This window comes from Pelodiscus sinensis, chromosome 27 (assembly GCF_052426305.1).
Source record: "Pelodiscus sinensis isolate ZL-2025 chromosome 27, ASM5242630v1, whole genome shotgun sequence".
Lineage (NCBI taxonomy): Eukaryota > Metazoa > Chordata > Testudines > Trionychidae > Pelodiscus > Pelodiscus sinensis.
In genome coordinates, this window is record NC_143078.1 from 3,737,284 (window position 1) to 3,749,692 (window position 12,409).

Sequence of the window (12,409 nt, forward strand, 5' to 3'; positions counted from 1 at the left end):
AATGTCTCAAATGCTTTAAAAAAAAATTCAAGTGAACAGTAGAGTTACTAAATAGGAATGTACAGATTACTTGATATACATACAAGTAGACAGACTTGTTAATGGGGTTAGATAACATAGGGCTTTGGAGATGTGAACACATCCAAATGGAATGCTAAGTGTTAACATCTGCATTCTTAATATGCATGAATTTTGAATAATGCATGAGAACATCCATGAAAATACTGGAAATGAACATAATCTGGCACTGGGCAAAAGTGTATCCACATTTGGAAAAACAGCTTGTATTCACAGCCAATTTTTCAAACAAAGAAGATTTTCACTTTCAGGCAGTTAGTGATTATTAACTAGTCAGGCATAAAACTTGCAAAGTACTTTTTTACCACAGAATGAATTAGTCCTTTAATAATATGTTCCCGATATGTATATTCTTGAGTGATTTTGCTGAATTATCTATTCTTATGAAAGTAAATAGCTGGCGAGAGGCTGAGACGATAACATTTGGTCCATTTGTCACGGTAAGCCAATTCTGAATGTGCAATTCTTGAGCTGAAGAACTTTTACTTTAGTGTAAATCTGGTTCATCACTGATAACATGCGAAAGAGGCTTTTTCTTAGGCTAGACTACAAGCTTCTTTCGAAAGAGAGCATCTAGACTACAAGCAGATTTATCAAAACAGAGTCTAGACGCTTTCTTTTGAAAAAGCACAGTTTGCATTTACTAGCACCTTTTTGTGAAAGAGTACTTTCGAAAAAAGGTGTTATTCCTCGTAAATTGAGGTTTACCGCGATCAAAAAACTGCTATGTTCTTTTGATTTACTTTTGAAAGAACACGGGTGCAGTCTAGATGCAGGTGAAGTTTTTTTTGAAAAAAGGCTACTTTTTTTTAAAAAAAACCTGTAGTCTAGACACACGCTTAGAGATGCTTAAAAAAAAAGATCCATATGGGGATGGGGGTGGATCATTTACCCCAGAATTATTCACTCAGTAAAAAAAAAAATGAATTAAAAAAAGTCTATAATCAGAATGGCAGCTGCGCATGGGAACAAAGTAGAGTTTTGCACTGAGCAGTCCCTGCTATTCCTGCCAGTGGTTCACTAGACAAACTATCCTTATGGGATTGTAACGCTCAGAAAGGCAGAGCTGCTGGGCATCACATACTGGAAGCAAGTGAACTCTTTTAGCTTTGTGAACATTCTCAGAGGGGTGGCCCTGTTAGTCTGTATCTGCAAAAACACCAAGGAGTCCTGTGGCATCTTACAAACAGATTTGCTAGGGGCATAAACTCTCCGGGTAAAACCGCTTCAGCGTTTGCCCTGCCAAATCTGTTGGTCTGTAAGGTGCCGCAGGGCTCCTTGTAGCCTTGCCGTTTGGAAGGGGAGCCCCGGGTCCTTTCATTAGCTGTTCGAGTCTCTTCTTTCCTGCTAGGTTATACGTGGGACCGACGGTCGCTCGACTCGTTCCCGTCCCTGTGCGGAATGCTTTTTGTCATGTGCACCGAGGGTGTGCACCACCCGGAGAAGCGAAGCCTGCGGGCGCGCGGCTCAGCGGCAGGGCGGGAGGTGAGTCGCCCCTGAGCGCGGCACAAGCCGGCAGCCCACGGGGGACGCTGCTTGCCAGAGGTAGGCAGGGTCCCTCCTCCCCTCCAGCCACCAGCACACTCAGCAGCTCGTCTCGCCCTCCCCAGCGCTGCCTCCCTCCCGGCCCCCCAGCTGACGCCTGGCCCGAGTCACAATGGCCCGGCCCCGCAGCGCCGGGCTGCGCGCAGAGCGACCGGCCACCATGCGCGCTGCCGCGCCGGGCTCCCCCGGCAGCTCCCGGGCGGCTTAGAGCGGCTGCAGCCCACGGGCGGGGCTGCCCGGCGGCGGGATGACGCAGCCGGGGATCCCCGCAGGGGGGGGTCCCTCGCAGGTAGGAGCCCGCCGGGCCGATGGGCTCGGCAGAATCCCCCGGCCTGGCCCCGCTGGGCAGAGAGCGCCTGGCCCAGGGGTCCCCCACGTGTGTGCGCGGCAGGGCAGGTGCAGCAGCAGGGTTCATCCTGGGGGGATGGTCAGAGCAGGGGCCACCCGCAATTCGGGGATAGAGGAGAGCAGGGGGGGGGTCACCGCTGACACACAGACCAGTCACTTGGGGGCCTCGCACAAATAAGAAGCAAAAACAAACAACCCCCCCAAACAAACCAAAAAAGCCCCTCACTGACATGCCCGGACTGAGAAGGAGACAGACAGCCCCACATTCCCCTCCCACACCAGAGCCCGGAGGGGACCAGCCTAGTAGATTTTGTAAGCTCCAGCCCCATGGGAGGATGGCAAGAGGGTGGGCTGGAGCACCAGCTGGGGCTCCCCACTGCTGGGATGGGGGAAAGCTCCAAGCCTCAGGGGCTAGATTCAGGCAAGACAGGGGCCAGATCCAGCTCCTCCTAGGGCCTTAGGTTCCCCACTCCTAGAATAGAGAATTCGACAGAAAGTTCCATTTTCAGAAGTGACTCTGACCTTGTCTACACACGGTTTTAACGCCAATGGTTTCACTTGTCACGTGGATGCAGTTATAGCTGTCAATATGTGGCTGTTGGCCTAGTTTATCCTTTTATGGGACAGGAATATAAGATACTAGTATAATCACCTTAGTGCTGGTCTAACTCAACCCACACCAGGGCTTGGACCGGCGTAACTCCCCCTAGTACACTCCTAGCCGAAATGGCTCTTCTGGCACACAATCTACATGGAGATTAGGCCGTAGGCATAGACACCACAATTTTTAAAGGTATTTTGTCATTGCTGCACTCAGCGTTGCAAAGCCAAACTGATTTAGGAGCCTGTTAGGCTCCTACGTGTCTAAATCTCTATTGACAATGGGACATGGGATGATTTTGAGAATTTTGTCCTGGGTGCTTTCCTGATGAGTATGTGGAAAGGTCCCAGCCTTGAAGAGGTTGTCAATCCACAGAAACCCTGCAGTGTGCTCCTTGCATACCTATCTCTACTCCTCATCTTCTTTGAGTTCCTTCCACAGCCCTAACACCAAATATTCAACCTGCTGCTGCAGCATCCCTACCATTCTGGCAGTAGGGATTGGGTGAATGGTACTTTATGTGTGTATTATCTAGGGATGTAACTGGTTAACCAGTTAACTGGGTAAGCATCACCCAGTAAGGTTACTGGTTAACTGGTGGCCCGGCCAGAGCAGCCCCTCACTCGTGATGCAGTGGTCCCAGCCTGCACAGCCCCCACCTGCGGCAGGCTTGGCCTGGCCTGGTTGAAGTAGCTCGTGGCATTGCAGGTCCAGCTGGGCTGGAGTAGCCTCTGCCTGTGGAATCCCAGTTAAGTGGTTAACTGGTTAAACATATTGTAACATTTAACTGGTTAACCAGGTTTTAAATCCCTAATGTTATTTTTCCCTATGAATTGTGAGAGGAGCCATTTTTTAAACCTGGATTGCAGCAAACCATGATACGTCTGGGCTGCCAGGGACACTGCTAACGTGCTGCACAGCTGGCACATGTAAGCTGGCTTTTGTCCCTTGAAGGCTTTCTCATTCATAGCAATATTTGTTTATGTAACGGCCTTCTCCTGAAGTACCTGGTGCTACCTGCTGTTAGGCTAATGCAATTCCTGTTATTCCTTAACCTCATCTCAAAAGTGCATGTGCATGGTTACTTAGGTGTATGTCACCTGCTGTGGTCAGCTATCAAAAGGGTCTTTGGAAACCAGCTGGATAACATAGAAAATACATTGAATTTGGAACACCTACTGTTTTGCTGCTCTGGAAAGAGCTGTGATGTTTGTGGAAATGCAAAGTGCCTCATGTCTTCTGGTTTAGTCACCGACCAATGCTTGAGAACAGATGAACCCAAGCAAGGTGACTCTGGTACTTCCTGTGTTGTCTTTCCCTATGAATTGAGAGGAGTCTTTTTTCCCCCTTTCTGTTTTAGTTTTAACCCATGTTGCCAAGCCTCACAATTTTATCTCCATTCTCATGATAGCTGGCGTTTTTCTTGAAATCCCGGTTCCTTAAGGGTATGTCTACACTGCACAGCTATTTCGGGTAGCTACCCCGTGTCTACACAAGCTGCCTGTTATTTGTAAATATTTTTTGAAATAATGGGTGTGCTATTTCACCATCCTGGTAAACCTCATTGAGGGTTAAGGGATGGCTCAAAATAGTGTGTTATTTCAAAATTTGGCACTATGTAGATACACCAAATTTAAAATAAGCTACTTCGAAATAGATTTGAAATAAGATACGCAATTTGCGTAGCACAAATTGTATATCTTATTTCGAGTTTAGGGTGCTGTGTAGATGCAACCCTGATGTCACAAGAATCTCAGCTTTCCTTAAAAAAAGTTTCTAGCTGTCAGGGTTACAGAGAAAAGCTTGAAAGTAAGATCCAAATGCATCTTAAAAGTTCAAAAACCAGAAAGCACATAAAAAGTACCCAACCTCCATTTTTTTAAAATGTGTGATTTTAAAGTCACTCTCATACTTTTCAGAATCTGACTCATGATTTTTGAATATGCTAGGTGGCTGGTACTGGGAAGCAAAAGATCTCCTTTATAGTCACCACTTATTGCTTCAGTTTTTTCCCCTTGTATTTCATTTTTCTCCACAATCATGTCTTTTAGATCAGGAATATAATAGATGTTGAAATTTTATTATCTGATGTGGTTGATTTAGAGGGTGTGGTAGTTGCCTGCAGCATCTTTGATATTTACTAATCTCAGGCCTCCATCTCCATGCACGGACTTTAGCAAGAGGTGAAAACTACAGGGGAGATGAGCAAGAAAATAAGGTCTATCTGGGGCCAGATTTTCAGAAGAGCTCAGCACCCAACATGTATTCACTGTCTTAGTACCCAAGGTGGACATTTTAAAGAGTGTTGGTGTGATGATGTGTCGGGGTTCCTCCGACGCGGCACCCCCATAGCAGCAAGAACAGACTCCACCAGCAAGTAGAATAGAGGAGGTTTATTGCTTCTTCGGGATACAGCACAGAGTAGACGTGATGTGTCTACAGGCGTCTGGGCCAGGATGCCTCAGACCCCTTGAGATGGGGTCCCTGAGCCCCTAGATTCTAGCCCCTCCTTAGTCTGTCCCCTTCATGGTTCCAGCCCAAGCCTGACACTACATCACAGTTGGTAGTAAAGTACTAGAACAATTCCCTAGAGTTGTGGTAGATTCTCCATATCTAGCATCTTTAAATCAAGATTGGATTTCTTTTAAAAGCTAGCTCCCCTAGAAGTTACGGGCTTGATGCAGAAAGCATAGGGCAGACTAGGGACTGTGGTCCCTTTTGGCAGTAAGATCTGGGCTAAGATGACTCTGGGATTTGCACTTCCAGGAAGTTTAGAAACAATGAGTAGTCTTGTGGCACAGGTGGTGCGGCATGACCCCCGGCCTGCCTGCCCCTGTCTCCGGCATCACACGAGCAGGCTGGGGGATGGGTCTGGGGGACTCCTCTGCCTTCCCCTGCCTATGATCTCCCTTGCATGGGCAGTGGGTGTTTGTTGTTACCGCCGGTGCCTGTCACCCGCCCAGCACTCGGGACACTGCCCACTTGGAGACTGTCGTTCCCGGAGGAAATGCCATCCCCCCACAAAGTCAAGACACTTCAGAGTGGGGAAGAAGGGTCCCCAAATCATGTGTCAAGCCTGTGGGTCCATAAGTCTGGAACATGCTAACCTCTCACTTGCAAACTGCAGCTAGGTCAGATCCAAGGTCCAGCCAAGAGTCTTCATCGTGATTTCAATGCATTCGGGATTAGGCTCTTAGGAAGCGGATACGCTTCTGAATTTTAGTGGCATTCTGGGAATATATTAGAAGGGAAGATTTTTCTCTCTCCCCACTAGCCACCACTGAATGGAAGCCGAATGGAAGCACTAACCATTGGGAGACACAGCTGAATCTGAGCATCTTTCAGGCTATGTCTTCACTGTGATCTTCTGGAAAAAGATACGCAAATTGTGAACTGCAATTTGCATAACCTTTTCCGCTTTTTTTTTTTGGAAAAGGCTTTTCCGACATTTGGCTCATCTACACTGGCCAACTGTGGGGAAAACCTCCTCTTTCGGAAGAGCCTTTATTCTTCACAAAAGGAGGAATACAAGACTTCTGAAAGAACGTGCTCGCTTTTTTGGAAACTGTTCCGAAAATGCGGACGTGCTCCCTGGACGTGGCAGAGTTTTTCTGGGATACCAAAAAACTCTGTAGTGTAGGCATAGCCTCAGAAACAGACCCTTTAAGAAAAGGGACGAGGAGTCCTGTGGCACCTTATAGACTAACTGAAGTGTAGGAGCATAAGCTTTCGTGGGCAAAGACCCACTTCGTCAGACGCATGTACTACATGCGTCTGACGAAGTGGGTCTTTGCCCACGAAAGCTTATGCTCCTACACTTCAGTTAGTCTATAAGGTGCCACAGGACTCCTCGTCGCTTTTGCAGATTCAGACTAACACGGCTACCCCTCTGATACTTTAAGAAAAGGGTCATGCTGTGAGGGTATCCAGGCCTCTGGCAGCCGGCTGTTTGGGGAGTGGGTGATAGGAACTGGGGGTAACTTTATGGGGTGCCTCCCTCTTCCCTCATAGACAGTGGGCAATTTAATTTATGTAACCATTTTACTGATCTCCCTGTTAGGTGAGTAATAGGTTTATGTCCCAGTAGTCAGAGGCAGATAGGCCAAAAATAAATCCGTTGAATAAGCCACAGCGTCATGGAAACCTCTTTACATGGTTAAAAATAAAGCGAGGCGCCACAGACTTTTTTTTAGGATGTACAAGTAATAATTGTGCCAGGGAAACGTGGTTCCCATTTGACCTTTCTAGGGATCACAAGCCTCCTCTGAGAAAAGTGGCCTATCCCAAGCCGCTCTAAGTCATGGTTAAGTAGCAAAGGCAAAAAACATCATGTCCCTGCCAAGAAAGTTTCAGGTTCCCAGGTGCAACAAAGTCAGAGCTGGGGTGAGTGCCGGGGCAGTTTGGGAGGAACAGAATTGCTGGGAGATGTAGAGCCACTCAGTACGCTCAGTATGTCTACACTGGCAGCTTCTTGTGCAATACTGTTTTGCGGAAGAGTTCTTGCGCCAAAAGTCTTCCACAAGAGCATGTCTACACTGGCATGTGCTTTTGCGCAAGAGCATCTATGGCAGTGTAGATGTTCTCTTGCGCTAGAAAGCGCTGATGGCCATTTTAGCCATGGTGGTTTCTTGCACAAGAAATTCATGTTGCCTGTCTACACTGCCTTCTTGTGCAAGAGCTCTTGCGCAAGAGGGCTTCTTCCTCATGGGAGGAGGAATAACTTCTGGAAGAAGCCCTATTTTCCAACGCTGCACTGTAAATTTACTTGCGCAAGAACATGCATGAAGTGTAGACACCCAGCAAGTTTTTGCGCAAGAAGGGCTGTTCTTGCGCAAGAAGCCGCCAGTGTAGACGTAGCCTCAGGGTTTTAGCTCTGTACTAGAAGACTGACCCGGCCTCGCTCAGGTCTTTCTCCCCCGTAATTTTTGTTTTTTGGATAATAGAATGAAAATGTCCAGGCTTCATTTCAATCGTTGCTCTGGGCTGGGGCGGGGAGGAGGGGTGCAGTGTGCAGGCTGCCCCAGGCAGAGAGGACAGCCCCAGCCTTCTCTCACCACAGCAGCTTGGGGACAGCTGAGAAGCTCCTCTCCGTGGCTGCTGCAGCTCCATTGAGCACTGCTGGGGGAGAGGTGAATGTCCCTCAGCTGGGTCAGGTCCAGGTTCATCTGCCCCTCTACGCTCTCCAGCCAGAGTGAGGTATGGAGCAAACTGTGCACTTTCCCTGCATTCTTTGATGAAGCTGGCTATGTTCCCATGTGAATCAGGGGAGGGGGAGCTTCAGCCCTGCTGCCAACCCTAAAGGGCACCTAGGGAGTGGGAGACTTGGCGGTCCTGGAAGGTTGGGTACCCCCAGCCAGCCCCTTTCACCTGCCTAGTGGTTCTATTTTCCGTAGGGTTTCTGAGAACCAATCCCATTCCAGGCACATCCCATTATCCTGGCACACCCAAACCCTGACCTTGCTCTAAGTTAGGATAAGAGGAAGCTGTATGTCAGATTTGGTGGTCGTATCTCTTACCGTTTAGGAGGAGTTCTTGAATAGACAGTCAGTCAGACAGATAGGTTCTCTCAAATATATAGTAGATGTGCCAGGCATATTTTACTTCTGAGGGATGTTTGTACCTTCCCCAGGCAACCTGCGTTTCTGACCCCTACGTGCATTTAAACCCTCGTTCTATTTTCCTTCTTTCAGAGAATTTCACACTAGCACAAGGTGTGGCATTGGCAGCCCCACACAGGGCTGGCCCACAACATTTTGGTACCTGAGGCGGGGAGTTCAAATGAAGCCCCCATGGCCCCTTTTCTCTTGCCTTCCTGTTATGTCTCTTGGGCCCTCCCTCCTCCAGCATCTCTGGGCATCTGGAGCAGAGAGAATACCTATTCACCAGCAGCAGACACAATTTCCTACACTCTGGGTCCTAGTGGTGCCCCCCCCAGTTCACCTCATGGTAAGGCCAGCCCTGGCCACACAGAACACACACAGCCAGGCAAGCATTCCCCGTGCCACCACGTGGGTACGCCTCAGCGGAGAGGGATCCCCTCCGGAGCTGAGAGAGGCATTTATGGCTTGCTTGGTCCCTGACATGCCAGCATGGGTTCTAGCTGGTTGCAGTTCTGATGTTAGGGAAGCAATCTGATGTCAGTGGGTATCTGATCCATTAGGAACTAGGGATGTTAGTGTGTTGTCATTTACATGATTAGCTGGTAAACCTGGATTTATTGGTTAATCCCAACGATTGCACACACATCCTCCCCTCCCACTGCCTCTGTATCAGAGGCAGGAAGGGGGGGGGCAAGAGGGAGCTGGTGTTCGGGGGAGAGCCAGCTTAAAAGTTGGCTTCCTGTGGGCACTGGCTCCTGCCTGCCTCCCCTGCTTGCAGGTAAACGTGTAACCACTACAAAATCCAGTGGTTGCACAGTTACACACATACACTTTAACATCCCTGTTAGGAACTGGGACCACCATCTGGTTGGTCATTAGCCTCTGAGAAATGAGTTTGAGGGTACAGGTTGACCCTTGCTTGTCTGGCACCATCAGGACCTGGCCAGTGCCAAAGCAGAGAATTTGCCAGACCATGGGAGGTCAATATTGTCTAGCACAGGGCTACTCAACTTTGGAAACCCCGGGAGCCACAGTGATACTCCCAGCACATGCCGAGGGCCGCAACTTAAGTGTGGTTCTATATACATGCAAATATATATGCAAATAGTTTCTTTCACACTGACAGGCATGAATACAAAGCACTTCCCTGCGCTCCCGGCACCTCTTCCCTGGAGGCTAGAAACGCTGATACCCCGTACTCGTCTGTTCCACTGCTCACCCTGCCTGGGAGATGCCTTGCCGTTGTGGAGCATTTTCCCAGTGGAGGCCACATTCAAAGGATTCCACCCGTGGGCCGCATGTTGAGGCCTGCGTAAACCCAAACCTCATCATGGGCCGTAGGTCGCATGTGGCCTATGGGCCGCATGTCGAGTAGCCCTGGTTTAGCAGCATCACCAACACTTCCACTGCTTCCTGGGCTTTAAGAAGACATTTAGGGGTAAATTAGAGCAAAATCACAGCACAGAACACTGAGCGATAGTAGTGGGGGGCTGTAAACAAACTTTCTGGGACCGCAGGAAACTTGGCCACACCCATGATACGTGGACAGCCAGCTCACTAACATCATGCCGGACCACGGATGTTGCTGGACCAGAGAGTGCCAGAGAAGAAAAGTTCAACCTGTAGCAACATCTGGTCCTGGCTGAATTCAAACCTAGAAGTAAAGGGTTGAGCATTCCCATTTCCAGTCACATGAGCTATCTTGCTACCCGTGCGCTGCCCCCTGTGCAGTAGTATCCCAGCCCGGATGTGTGTGTCATAAAGTTGGTAATAAATGATTTCTGACAAGAGAATGAATTGCTTTGGGAGGAAACGAAAGTCTAAATTCTGCGAGCGGAGGAACATGTTTGCATGCTATGTTTTAGCCCGATGATAACGTGGCACACTTAGGCTACGTCTACACTGCACCTCTCTTGTGCAAAAGCCTATGCAAATGAAGCACGGATTAGCATATTGCTGAATGTCATTTGCATAATTAATTAGGGGCCGTTTTCATGCAAGAGGCTTTTGCACAAAAAGGAGCTGTGTAAATGGCTCCTTTTTGCACAAAATCCCCTCTTGTGCAGGAGCCGTTCCTGAAAAAAATGAGGAAAAACAGCTCTTGCACAAGAGGGGTTTTTGTGTAAAAGGGAGCCATCTACACAGCTCCTTTTTGTGCAAAAGCCTCTTGTGCAAAATGCCCCCAATTAATTATGCAAATGAAGTGTGGCAATATGCTAATCCGTGCTTCATTTGCATAGGCTTTTGCGCAAGAGAGGTGCCGTGTAGATGTAGCCTTAAATGTGAATCTGTTCACACTGTTTGCAGTAAGAATCCCATGGCTTCATAAACCATCCCTGGGTATAGAACTGAGACTCATCTATGCCAGAGAATTATCCTCTGGCCCTTTATTCCTGCATGCTAGGGATAGTTCAAAATACATGAGCACAAGTAGTATGTGTGATCAGGCCTGCCCCACCTTCTGCAAAGAGATCACTGAGAGCAAATTTGGAAGCTGGAGGTTTCCAAATATGTGCGGCTGGAATAAGAGGGTGAGCTAGGCAGCATATTTTGGGTGTGGGCTCATTGTTGGCTGAAGACACAAGGAACACATAGATCTGTATAGATTGCTGATAAGATTTATGGATTCACATTTTCCTCTTTTGAATATTTGTGTGCAAAATAAAAATAGGCCCACTGAAGCATGTGCCAAGGTTGTGGCTTGGCTCTGCAAACCCACATACAAGTGGCACAAAAATGCATTGCATGGTGAGGCATCAGGGAGACAAAGAGCAGGCACAACAGTGTGATTAAGGAGTTGCAAATAACTTAACTGATAGGGATGTGAAGGAGTAACCGGTTAACCAGTAATCATTACCTTACCGGCGTAATGAGGCAGGAAAACGTTGGCTTCAAATGAAGCATTTCATGTTGGTCATTTTTAACGCTGTAACATTCATAAAAGGGAGGTGCCGTGCCCCTCTTGTAACTTGTTAAAGTGCTCAGTTGGAACCTAGGAGACCCAGTTTTGAATCTTTGCTCTGGACCTGGAATTTGAATGCCCGTTGCCCACATCCTATGTGAGTGCCGTAAACAGTGGGGTATGTGCTATCCTGGAGTGGGGGGCCTCTACATTTGTTTTGTTAAAGTTGTTCTATCTACTAAGTAGTTTAGAGAGTTTGTGCATCTGTGGGCACATCTGGAACCCTCAAAGACCCTTTTCCTCAAAGAATTTACAGCGGTTTTGAAAGAACCGCGTCTAGATTGCTTGCTTTTTTGAAAAAAAAACCCCTCTTTCGAAAAAGCAATCAGAAGATATGCAAATTTGCACCAAATTTGCATATCTTCTTTCAAAAGAAAAACGTAGTCTAGACGTGCCCTGACTGTCTGTCTGTCTGTCCATCTGTGAGCCTGTTTGTTCAAGAACTCCTCCTCCTAAACAGTAAGAGCTAAGACCACCAAATTTGCTATTTAACTTTCTCTTATCCTAACTTAAAGCAAGGTCAGGGATTGGTTGTGCCAGGAGAATGGGATGTGCCTGGAATGGAATTGTTTCTCATAAAATGGAAAGGGAGGGGTCTGGTAGGCAGGCGTTATACTGCAGAATGACCACAAGGGGGCACCAAGGGGACTGGAACAGCTATAATGCCATTGGGTTGACAGGGGGCAAGGGTGGAGGAAGGGACTATTATTTTTGGGTAGATGGTAAAGAGAAAGAACATGAAATTGCTAGAATTCTGTGCAAGAAAAAAAAAAAGGATTGCAATGTCTCTTTTTGCATGACTTTTCACAGATCAACAGGGCTCTGAAACCTGGCCCACCCATCAATCCCTGCAAGAGATCAAAAGGAAGAGAAACAGCCAAAGCATTACAAGATTTTTCTTGCCCGCTGCGCACATCCAAGGAGCAGTCCTCTCCAATAGGCTATCGTAAGGACCAATCTTTAGCCGCTATGTTTGTTCCTTTCGTCGTACACCCTGGGAGCCATAACCCCGATTCACTCAAGTTTGTCTTCTATAAATCGAATTACTCTAATTCGTATGCTCCGTTTTACACTGCACAGAAGCCAACCTGCGGGTACCGGTATTGCCAGGACACTGATCACACCAGGAAGGTGATAGACGTAGAGTGCGCAAACATCGTCAAGTGGAGACCCATTGTTGGGACAAAGCCACAGTTGGTTGCAATAAACCCAAAGCAAGGAAAGTGACCATGTGCCTGGCCCGAGCCTCTCGTTTGTGCAGATTTTTCTAGTGCA

At 47.9% G+C, this 12,409-nt stretch overlaps 1 protein-coding gene across 1 annotated transcript; it reads left to right on the plus strand.

Moving 5' to 3' along the window:
* The first annotated feature begins 1,739 nt into the window (after positions 1-1,739).
* CIMIP3 (ciliary microtubule inner protein 3) lies at positions 1,740-12,366 on the plus strand. The gene is made up of 2 exons (XM_075910058.2): positions 1,740-1,912; positions 11,945-12,366. Exons 1-2 carry the CDS (start codon positions 1,871-1,873, stop codon positions 12,359-12,361), a joined length of 459 nt encoding a protein of 152 aa, XP_075766173.2. The 5' UTR covers positions 1,740-1,870; the 3' UTR covers positions 12,362-12,366.
* The last annotated feature ends 43 nt before the right edge of the window (positions 12,367-12,409 follow it).

Coding starts and splice junctions, on each gene's coding strand:
- CIMIP3 (XM_075910058.2), top strand. CDS start 1,871: ATGACGCAGCCGGGGATCCCCGCAGGGGGGGGTCCCTCGCAG. Junction 1,913..11,944: donor CAGGGGGGGGTCCCTCGCAG/GTAGGAGCCCGC, acceptor GACTTTTCACAG/ATCAACAGGGCTCTGAAACC.